General features: G+C 54.4%; 1 protein-coding gene across 1 annotated transcript in view; it reads left to right on the top strand.

Annotated features, from left to right (window-relative positions):
• Positions 1 to 10477, top strand: part of HDHD5 (haloacid dehalogenase like hydrolase domain containing 5) — a 21330-nt gene that overhangs the window by 10386 nt on the left and 467 nt on the right. The window contains 6 exon segments of the mRNA XM_007469523.1: positions 3058 to 3261; positions 4134 to 4246; positions 5530 to 5623; positions 6769 to 6802; positions 8179 to 8353; positions 10081 to 10278. Of these exon segments, the coding sequence (XP_007469585.1) occupies positions 3058 to 3261; positions 4134 to 4246; positions 5530 to 5623; positions 6769 to 6802; positions 8179 to 8353; positions 10081 to 10278 (818 nt within the window).

Raw genomic sequence — 10477 nt, 5'->3', positions numbered from 1 at the left:
TTTTGCGGTACGCGGGCCTCTCACTGTTGTGGCCTCTCCCGTTGCGGAGCACAGGCTCCGGACGCGCAGGGCCAGCGGCCATGGCTCATGGGCCCAGCCGCTCCGCGGCATGTGGGAGCTTCCCGGCCCGGGGCACGAACCCGTGTCCCCTGCATCGGCAGGCGGACTCTCAACCACTGCGCCACCAGGGAAGCCCCCACACTTCTTTTTTTCTAACTTTTTAATATTTTTTTTGGCCACGCCATGCGTCTTGTGGGATCTTAGTTCCCCAATCAGCGATTGAACCCAGGCCCTCGGCAGTGAAAGCACGGAGTTCTAATTCACTGGACCACTAAGACTGCACTTTTAAAAATTCATGCATAGTTGATTTACAGTGTTGTGTTAGTTTCAGGTATACAGCACAGTGATTCAGTTATACATATATATTCTTTTTCAGATTCTTTTCCATTATAGATTATTACAAGACATTGAGTATATAGTTCCCTGTGCTATACAGTAGGTCCTTTTTGTTTATTTTATATTTAGTAAAAAACCACACATTTTATCACTGCCACAAATATGAACTTTAATTAGAAAATCTGCATAATACCCAGGACTAGTTTAAAAAAACATGAAGTGAGAAAGAAGAAAAATCAAAATACAGATACAGAAGAGAATGAAAAGAAAAAAGAAAAAAAAAAGAATGAAAAAAATCAAACCCTGTGTCCTTTTCTCGCGGTGCCTTCACTCAAAAAAAAATTTAATAGATGTTATTCTTTTAGAGCAGTTTTAGGTTTTCAGGAAAGCTCAGCCGAAAGTGTAGAGAAGCCCCACATACCACCCCTCCCCATGTTTCCCCTCTTGCTAACATCTCACAGGACTGTGGCATGTTTGTTAACAATTACTGGGGGCCTTTCATTTCTAGGTGGCTGGGTGCCTGGTTCTCGAGGGGTTGGGGGTCGTGGTTACACACTGCACAGAACAGATGAGGGAGCGTCGGGGATATTGCTAAATTGTCCAACAGATGAGGGAGCGTCGGGGATATTGCTAAATTGTCCAACAGATGAGGGAGCATCGGGAATATTGCTAAATGGTCCTGAGACTTCCTTGTTCTAAGTAGCAGGGTCTGTGGGTTCTTATGTCTAAGAGAGCAAATCATGTGACTATTTAGGATATGGCCACTAAGACCAGTAAAACTGTATGGTTAACTTTGGCAGCCATCAGCACAAACAAGCTGTTTTATTTTTTTAACTATGTAATTGTCAAAAATCTAAGAACAATATTATGAACTCTAAAACCCATCTTCTAGATTCAGCACTTATTAACATTTTGCCACACTTGCTTTGCTTATCTCCCCCCCACACTTTTTTTTTTTGTGGCTTTTAAAACAAATCCCTGATTTCTTGTCGTTTGAACCCTAAATTCTTCTGTGTGTACCTTTAGGAAAATAAGGGTATTTTGAACATAAGCACAATGTGTGTGCGATGAAAGTGGCTTGACTTAGCTGGCGCCAACAAAAGGAAAATGACAAACAGGTTAGGTTGGATTTTTCTGACAACTGAAAAACATCGTGTATGTTAACAGTTCATAAAATAATAAATGGGATGAATTTTTAAAAAGGATAGCATTCAACTTTGTAAATCCAAGAAATGCAGATTGAGAGGAGATAATCACTTTTTTAAACTTTGAAATTAACAGGATGTTTGGTACTTAAACTCTTTGACACTGTGAAAATCATCCTTGGCAAGGGTACCAGGGTCCACGTGAGCTGATACTGCTTTGGAAAACAACTGGTCAGTAGGTGTTATGTCACTGTAATGTTTGCACTTTTTTGGCTTATTACTCTTGCTTTTAAGAATCTAGCTTAAAAGGGCTTCCCTGGTGGCGCAGTGGTTAAGAATCCACCTGCCAGTGCAGGGGACACGGGTTCGAGCCCTGGTCCTGGAAGGTCCCACATGCCGCGGAGCAGCTAAGCCCGTGCGCCACAACTACTGAGCCTGCGCTCTAGAGCCCGCGAACCACAACTACTGAGCCCACGTGCCTAGAGCCCGTGCTCCTCAACAAGAGAAGCCACTGCAATGAGAAGCCCGCACACCACAGTGAAGAGTAGCCCCCGCTCACCGCAACTAGAGAAAGCCCGTGCGCAGCAACGAAGACCCAACGCAGCCAAAAATAAATAAATTTTTTAAAAAAGAATCTAGCTTAAGGAAAAGTCCATAATATGGAAAAATCAGTAAGCATGAAGAGTTCCCTATAGCATAATTTGTAGTAGCAGAAATGTGGAAAAACCTAAATGTCTGAAATAGGGGAAACCTAATGTTAGCAGAGTATTCATTCAGGATATTATGTAGCCAGAAACATGCGTAGGTGGTAGGTCTGTGTGTATTGATATGGAAAGATAACCAAGGGATACCAACGAGAAAAAGCAAGACGGAAAAGAAAGCACAACATAGTACCATTTGTGTGTTAGCTAAAAGGTAAGAAAGTAGAACCATCCATGAAAAGTTTCTGGAAAATACACAAGAGGGGATGGTACTGGGCAGAGGTGGAAGCAAGAAACTTAAAAATTCTTTTTCTGTATTGTCTGTAGCAATTGAGTGTTTTTTTTTTTAAAAACTCTGTGTGTTGTTACAATAAAACAAAATTCTAAAAGACGGTTATGAAGGCTGTTGTAACAGATAAAAATGCCTCACGTCAAGCAAAAAAAAAAAACAGGATGCAAAATTGGACATATAAGGTGCAGTCATAGCCGCGTGACAAACGTAAGAATAGAGAAAGGAGATGAAAGGAAATACTGATTGGTTGTTTTAAAGTGCTGGGCTTGTTTCTGAATTTCTCTATTTTCCAATTTAAAAAAGTCCTTTATATTAATTATGCAAAAATAACTTTAACAAAATAGTTATATGCTTAAAAATACCTGAAAAGGCTTAATTCTTTGTTGCAGATGGATTTGCCCTATCGGCAACCCCAAGTCCTCGCCTTGCGTTCGAGGCCCCGGGCCGGCCCGAGGGTGGGGATGAGCCTCCCCCGTCCCCTCTGCCTCGACTCAGGGGCCGTTCTCGTCTCCCCTCCGTGCAGAGCCCTCCCACCTTCGGGTTCCTGTTGGACATCGATGGGGTGCTGGTTCGGGGCCACCAGGTCATCCCCGCTGCGAGGGAGGCCTTCCGCAGGCTCGTGGACCCCCAGGGGCAGCTGCGGGTGCCCGTGGTCTTTGTCACGAACGCGGGGAACATCTTACAGTGCAGCAAAGCCCAGGAGCTGTCAGCCCTGCTGGGCTTCCAGGTAAGGAGCAGCCGGAGACAGGAGGCTGAGGACCTGGTTCCCGTAGAGCCCCCTCTCCAGCCCTGTGTCCCCTGCCCTGTGGGGGGACAATATGGATGAGCCCAGTACACATCTTCCTGCTGGAAAAATAACTTGAAGTTCAAGGCCGAACTCAGAGGGTGGAGCCTCATCAGCAGGGGCATTTTCTATGAAAATGTACATGTTGAGCACAGAAGTCCCACCTGCGGACTTGGCCGTTCCCATCTTTCCTCCTGGCCTCAGGGACGTGTGTTTCTAAATCTCCGTGCGCCAGGTGGGACTCTGAAGTGACAGCCCTCGTTTCTCATAAGTAAGATGACACAGCTCAACGAGCTCTGTCCCTCGTCACCCACCTGCGGCTCCCACCGTCCCCACATGGACATGTTCTTTGTTGGCAGTGGATTTGGTTCTTGGAAGGAGTCCTTTGGAACCGAGAGAGTAAATCCCGTGCCGATCAGCTGGGAGACACTGCTCGGGGAGGAGACTGGTTCCTACCCTGGTGTCTGGACAGTGGGGCTGCGCAGTTGCCATTAGCATAAATGCTGAAAAGCCAGGTCTTTACGTAGAACTGAAAATAGTCAGAGGTAGAGGCAGGTCTGTGCTCATGCACGAACCCAAGTCGGGCTGAGAAATCGGGGTGTTGGGAGCTGGGCCGGTGGGGCCCATGGTGGCCACATCTCCTGCGGGCTCTGGTGTCCGGGTCCCCTCACACCTGTTGGGGTAGTTCTGGAAGGGTTGGGCCCCCCTTCTGGGCAGGTTTCTCCTTCCTGGGCCGGGGAGCCAGCTCCCCGCTGCTGCCCTCACCTGCCCTCACACGCGCGTCCTCTACTCTCCATCTCTCGGCCGCCCTGCAGGTGGATCCCGACCAGGTGATACTGTCCCACAGCCCCATGAAGCTCTTCCCGCAGCACCACAGCAAGCGGATGCTGGTGTCTGGGCAGGGGCCCCTGGTGGAAAATGCCCGAGCGTATCCTTTTGCTGCTTCCTGCTCTGCTGTCCTTGCCCGGCCGAAAGGACCGGGGTCAGGAGCTCTGGGCGCCTGTGGGAGGGAGGGAGGGAGGGAGGGCATCTTCCAGGGTGGCCAGCCCTGGTGCCCGGGGGTTCCCGAAAGCCAGCCCACCGCCTCGGGGCCTGCTGGGCAGCTCACAGAGCAGATTCCTGCCCGTTCCCTGCAGAGTCTGACTCACTGGGTCTGAGAACCCAGGCGGTTCTGTGGTTCGGTTTGGGACCCACGGCTCCCTGAGCGTGTCTGCAGGGAGCTCAGCCCTGGGCGTGGACTCAGTGAGGGTGTGTCCCTGCTCTGAAGCACCTCATTCCTCTGCTGCTCGCAAACGCAAGGGAGCTGAGCACCGCCTGTGCGTGGCCGCATGCTCAGGGGCCAGAGCGGCACACGCCTGGTGCTTCCCCAGGGCTCCTGCTTGAGGTGGCGGAGTGACACACCGGAAACAGTGCAGGAGCGGTTAGGACGGCGTGTGGCCAGAGGCTGGGAAGAGCAGAATGGGTCCGAGTGTCACATGCTGGGGGGGGACCACACTGGGGGGGTCACCTGTGGCTTCATGGGGGCTGTGGCTGTGCCACAGGAGGGAGCCTGCTGAGAGGAGGCTGGGAGGATGCCCGGAGCAGGAGGCCGGGATGGGGTCGGGTGGGGAAGGGGGCCAGGAAGGACAGCGCTGGGCTCAGGAGCCTCAGACATGAACGCTGAGGAGTACGGGTCTGTGCGGTTCTATTGCTGACGGAAGCATCATTCTGGGGAGATGTGTTTTGAGGTGATCTGAACCTGCATCCAGTTGTGACTGCCAGTGGGGACTGAGGACAGGAACACGGCGGCAGGTGGTGGAGGGTAAGGCTGCAGCGGGCGTGCTCCCCACGGCCTCCCTTCTGGCTGAATCCGGTCCATCGTCCAGATTTAGCTCCGGTCTGGCTTCTCCAGACCCTGCTCGGCTTCCTCTCCGCCGAGGAGTCTCCTCTGAACTGTCCTCAGGGCCCTGGTTCTCGTGGCCCTGGGCCAGCGTGAGCTCGAGATGGGGCTTCCTGTGTGCCTTTGCGTGGGCGGTGCCCAGAGTAGGCCAGGCCCCCGGGTGTCCCCACCGCCTGCGCCCACGCCTGCCTGCAGTGCTCCTGGTTGGCACTGGCCTCACGGGGCTCTGTCTGCGGTCGGGGTGGGTGGGGTTGATGTGGGCTGCGGTGGGTCTCTCACTTTAAAGATGTCTCCCCGGCACTGGGCAGCTCTGCTTCCTGAACTCCTTCCAGACTGGGCTTCAAGCACGTGGTCACAGTGGACGAGCTGCGGGCGGCCTTCCCTGTGCTGGACATGGTGGATCTGCAGCGGCGGCCCAAGACCACGGTAATGGGACACGCTCGGGCCTCCCCGCTGACCCTGCAGCCCTTCCGTCTGCGAGCTGCCTTCTCGGAGGGGAGGGCACGTCTGGCTGAGGCCTTTGTTCCCGGACACACGTTGTCGGGGGTGGTGAGCAGGGCTGTCCCCTCTCTTCCCAGAGCTCTCGTGTCCCCCCAGGTGGTAGTTTTGTGGTTTGCCAGCTTTCCTAGAGTTGCTTGGAGAACCGCTAGTGTTAAGTTAATCACTGCTCTACGGTCCTGGAGCTCCTTACAGAGGGCTGGCCTGGTGGCAAGCGCTTCCTGTGAAAGCACTGGCGGCTCTGAGCGTCTGCTCGGGTTCCTTTGGGTTTGGCTCATATTTGAACCTTATCTTTTCCGACCAGCGGTCATGGGGCCTCTCGACCCTCTAGAGTGACCGCCCGTCTCCTGATGCCCCTTCGCCCTCTCCTTCCCTGCGTGAACTCTGTGTCTATCACAGAGTGTCTGTCACCGCCTGTTCGAAGTCAGTGCATGTCAAAGTTTGATGAACTGCAGTTATAAGCGGACAGGCCTGCTTCTGTTTGTCTGTGTAGCTCTAGTCCCCCCACCCCAAGCTTTCCGAGGGCTCCCGCACCTTTGAGCTGCGCACGTTATGTGCAGAACCAGGTGCCAGAGTTGGCATGGCTCTCAGAGCAGCTCAGAGACAGCCCCGCCCCCTGCCCAGGGACGCGGCTCACCTCAGGTCTCAGCTGGTTACTGGCAGAGCCAAGGGCAGGAGAGCTGTTCCTAGAAGGAATGGCGCCCAGGCGGTGATCCAGTGATGCCCCTGCCTCCTGAGTGATGTCAAGCTCCCGTCCCTTCCTGGGCTCACCTCATCCTCTGCCACCTGGTTCCAGACTCTCACCTCCTGTCCTTGCTGGAGGAGGACAGCTGAGCAGCCGTCCCCTGGCTGACCCGCACGCTTGGCGCCACTGGCTTGGGGTGTGGCCGGCCTGAGCGCGCTGCCCTCCTGTCCCCGAGGGCCCCTGCCCTCGGTCCTGTCCGCTTCCCCTCAGCCTGGGCTACACCGGAGGGTCTTCCGTCCGCCAGGCACGTGGCTCTCCTCCCAGCCCTTGGAAACCGGGCGTGGAAGGTGACCGTGGCCTTGACGGGCTTGTTCTTGGTCTCTCGCAGCCCCTCCCACGGAACGACTTCCCTGCGATCGAAGGTAATGAGGTCGCTGTGTGATGTGGGCGGGCTGTCCCTGCAGGCCCTGCAGCCTGGCAGTGTGGCTGGGACGTTGGGTGCTGGGTCTCCTGGGCTCTGGTCTCGGATCTGCCAGTCACTACCTCTGAGACGTTAGCTGCTAATCTTTCCTTCCCCGTGTCACTTGCCCTATTGTTCCAGGAAAATCTAAGTGTGGAAAGCTACCTAAGGAAACCTGGTGCAGTGTTTCTCAGCCCTATTAAGCCCAGTTCTCCCTGGGTAACAAAAATATTGTAATGTCCCCTTTACTACCCTAAATGAATTCTTTCCTATACGCAAATATTAAAAATTAATTAATTCATGGTAAAGCCCTAATTGTAATAGGGAGAAATAAAAGGAAACGTTTTTTAGTAAGGTCATCTGCATTTCAATATGTAGTAATTATCCAAGAAGGCATAATTAAGTAGCGAAATGATTATACCAAAAGTAGAATCCCCATGAATGTTACAGCTACCAATGCAGTGTGTTTACAGGTGTGTTTCATTGGTGACTCAGAAATTAGGAGCAGTGTTGTCACTGGTGATGCGGTTTTCCAAAATGCGGAATAACTCTTGGCAAAGTTGTGAAAAAATAAAGTACGTCTTCTCTTGACTAACATGATAGTTGCATTTTTGGAAAAATCAGTGTTTATGAAAAGTCTACCAAAAAGTACTTTGTGTGGAATGGAATTAGGGTTCGCCTCAGTTAATTACAAGCAATTTATTCTCCTGTGTGAGTGTCAGCTATTAATAGACGTGGGGAAGGTTTTGACTCTGCAAAATGTCCTGAGCCTCTTGCATCCCAGTCTTCTCCCGGGCCTCCCCAGGAGTGTCAGTCCTTGCGACAGTTGAAACATGTCCCAGGGGCGGCCTGCGCACTGGGGCCACAGTCTGGCCCAGCTCCCCGGTCTTGCAGCTGGCCTTGGCGACGTGTGTGCAGCGTGGCTTCCGTGCTCTGTCAGGTCTCATTTCATCCTCCTCCCAGTGTGGGTGTTACCCTCGTGTAGCTGAGGAAGCTTAGACACGGCGAGAACTGGCCCACAGTCCCAGAGGGACGTGGACAGCGTCAGGCCTGTGACCCCCGTCTCCCCGCCATGTAGCTGAGTGACCCCTGGGGCTTGGGGTACGTGGCCGGGCGGGTGGGGTGCTGGGCAGGGCGTCGGTCAGCAGGGGCTGCTGCTTCTTTGCTTCTAACCCTCAAGGCGTCCTGGTGGACACACTGAGGAGCCCTCGGGAGCTCCTGCTGGGCTCGGCTTCGTCCACCTCCTGGGACCCATGCCCCCAGCGGGGCCGTGCACCCCAGGCCTCCCCAGGCCCTTCCACGCCCGGCACCCCGGCTCACCCCACCCCCACTCTGCAGGGGTGCTCCTCCTTGGGGAGCCCGTGCGCTGGGAGACGAGCCTGCAGCTGATCATGGACATCCTCCTCAGTGATGGGAACCCCGGCACCGGTCTGGCGACGGCCCCCTATCCCCACCTCCCTGTCCTGGCCAGCAACACGGACCTCCTCTGGATGGCCGAAGCCAAGATGCCCAGGTGAGGACTCGGGGTCCCTGCCTTGGCCGTGGGGGCCACCTCCAGCTGCCTCCTGGGCAGTCCTGACGGCGCCTCGAGCCGCCCCAGTGCTCTGGGCTCAGACCCCTCCTCTAGGCCCTGGAGTTGCCATGGTAACCTGGCCTCTGGGAGCAGTCTCCAGGGTCACTTCACATACTGATTGATAAACGAAAACTACCACTTACTGAGCACGGAAGGTGGATCGAGATGGTCTTTAACCCCCGGCCCCGATAGAGTCTTAACAGGACGCGCTTTTTCTGGCTATAGGAACCCAAGTGATGTTCAGTTCCTGTTATCCAGCTGCCCTTCCCTGGCTGCCTTCACCCTGTGGCGCTGGCTCTTTCACTTCTTTGTTTCCTTCCGCACATAAGACGTTGGGGAGGGGAGAGTAGGCGTGATTCCGAGGCCCCTGGACCAGTCACTTCCTCAGAGGCCCTCAGGCTCCAGGCAGGCCCCCACCCCGTCCGCCCCGGCACTGAGCACAGCACAGGCTGCCGTTTCGCTAGCCCTCAGGTTGCCTTCCTGGAAGGGCAGCTGCTGGTGCTATTTGGCTGCTCTTGTCTGCGAGGCCAAAGTCTGGAGTTTCTCCCCCTGCCCTGCCTCCCAGTGAGCTGTGTGGTGGATCCGTCACTGAGGGCCAGAGGGCCCAACACTGAGCCCAAGGAGATGGGGATCACTGTGTTCTCTCTCAAGTGCATTTCTGCAGCCCGAGGTCAGGTAGTTTTTCTGGAACTTTCTTCCTAGAGTTCGGGTTTGCAGACACTAGGTGAAGGGGGTTGGTTATGTAGGCTGTGGACTGAATGTCAGGAGGCAAATTACTATTTATAAAGCAGATTTGAGATCAATTTTTCATTCAATAATTTCAAAATTGAAAGTAGAGTTCAGTATATACATAAGTGACACTGGAATGTAACTTCAGGATACTGAACAGTATCCGATAGGATTTGATTTAGCAGCAAGGGATGAAAACCCAAAAGAAAAGAATCTTAAACGAGATGGAAGTTTGTTATTGTGAAAAAGTCCACCCATCAGGGACACAGGCACCTTAGCCCTTTACTATGTAGTCCAAAAGGGCTGCCTGATCTCCAGCCATCATGTTAGCATTCCAGTCAGCAGGAGGGAGTACAGGGAGGGTAGAGATGAGCACCCCCTCCCCAGTTTCCAGGCTACTTTCCAGGAGGTTAGTCCAGCCCTTGTGATTTCATTGACACTTAGGCTGTAGCTTAGTCACTGGCCATACACTTAACTGCAGTGGGGGCAGGGAGGGTGCTTTCTGACACTCGGTGGCAGTGTGCTCAGTGAAATTGGCACCGAGGAGTGAGGTGGGATGCCAGCCAGTATTCTGCCCAAGTCCAAGGCAGAATTGAAGCTGGGTCTCTGGTTCCAGCTCCACACCTTGGGCAGGTTACTCCATCTCTGGGCCTCAGTTTTCTCACCTGTGCAATGAGGAGAATGAACGCCATCTCATTGGGTTTTTCTAAGGGTCGAACGTGCTGTGCCATCTCCAGCGCTGGGACAGCGCTCAATAGACGCTGGCCTCAGATAGTCGCAGGCCATCAATGCACATCCTAAGTGTGACGGCCTCTCATCAGAAGTGATTCACTTTGCCCTGTCACCGTGCTCTGTGCCACCGCGAGAGGGTGGCACACAGGGCATGTCTGAGCCTTGGGGCCCGGGGAGGGGACCGAGAGCTGCTTTTCCTCTGGCAGGTTCGGCCACGGCACCTTCCTGCTGTGCCTGGAGGCCGTTTACCGGAAGGTGACGGGCAGAGAGCTGTGCTATGCGGGCCTGATGGGCAAGCCCAGCCTCCTCACCTACCAGTACGCGGAGGGCCTGCTCGCCAGGCAGGCGGCGCGGCGGGGCTGGGCGGCCCCGATCCGGAGTCTCTATGCCGTGGGGTGAGCCCCGCACCCCTCCTCCGCCCCCTGCGACGCGCCCCCCTCCCCCAGTGGTCACCCCTAGCCCCCGTGTCCCCGCCCTTCCATCCTTGAGACATGCCCCCTCGCAGTGGTCACCCGTGGGCCCCTGTGTCCCCGCCCCTCCATCCCCAAGACGCGCCCCCCCCCCCCCGTGCCCACCCCCCTCCCCCCCCGCCCCCCCCCCCCC

The sequence above is a fragment of the Lipotes vexillifer genome, unplaced genomic scaffold (assembly GCF_000442215.2).
Source record: "Lipotes vexillifer unplaced genomic scaffold, Lipotes_vexillifer_v1.1 scaffold395, whole genome shotgun sequence".
NCBI classification, from domain to species: domain Eukaryota; kingdom Metazoa; phylum Chordata; class Mammalia; order Artiodactyla; family Lipotidae; genus Lipotes; species Lipotes vexillifer.
The sequence above is the reverse complement of the archived record's forward strand: the minus strand, read 5'-3'. Positions and strand labels throughout refer to the sequence as shown.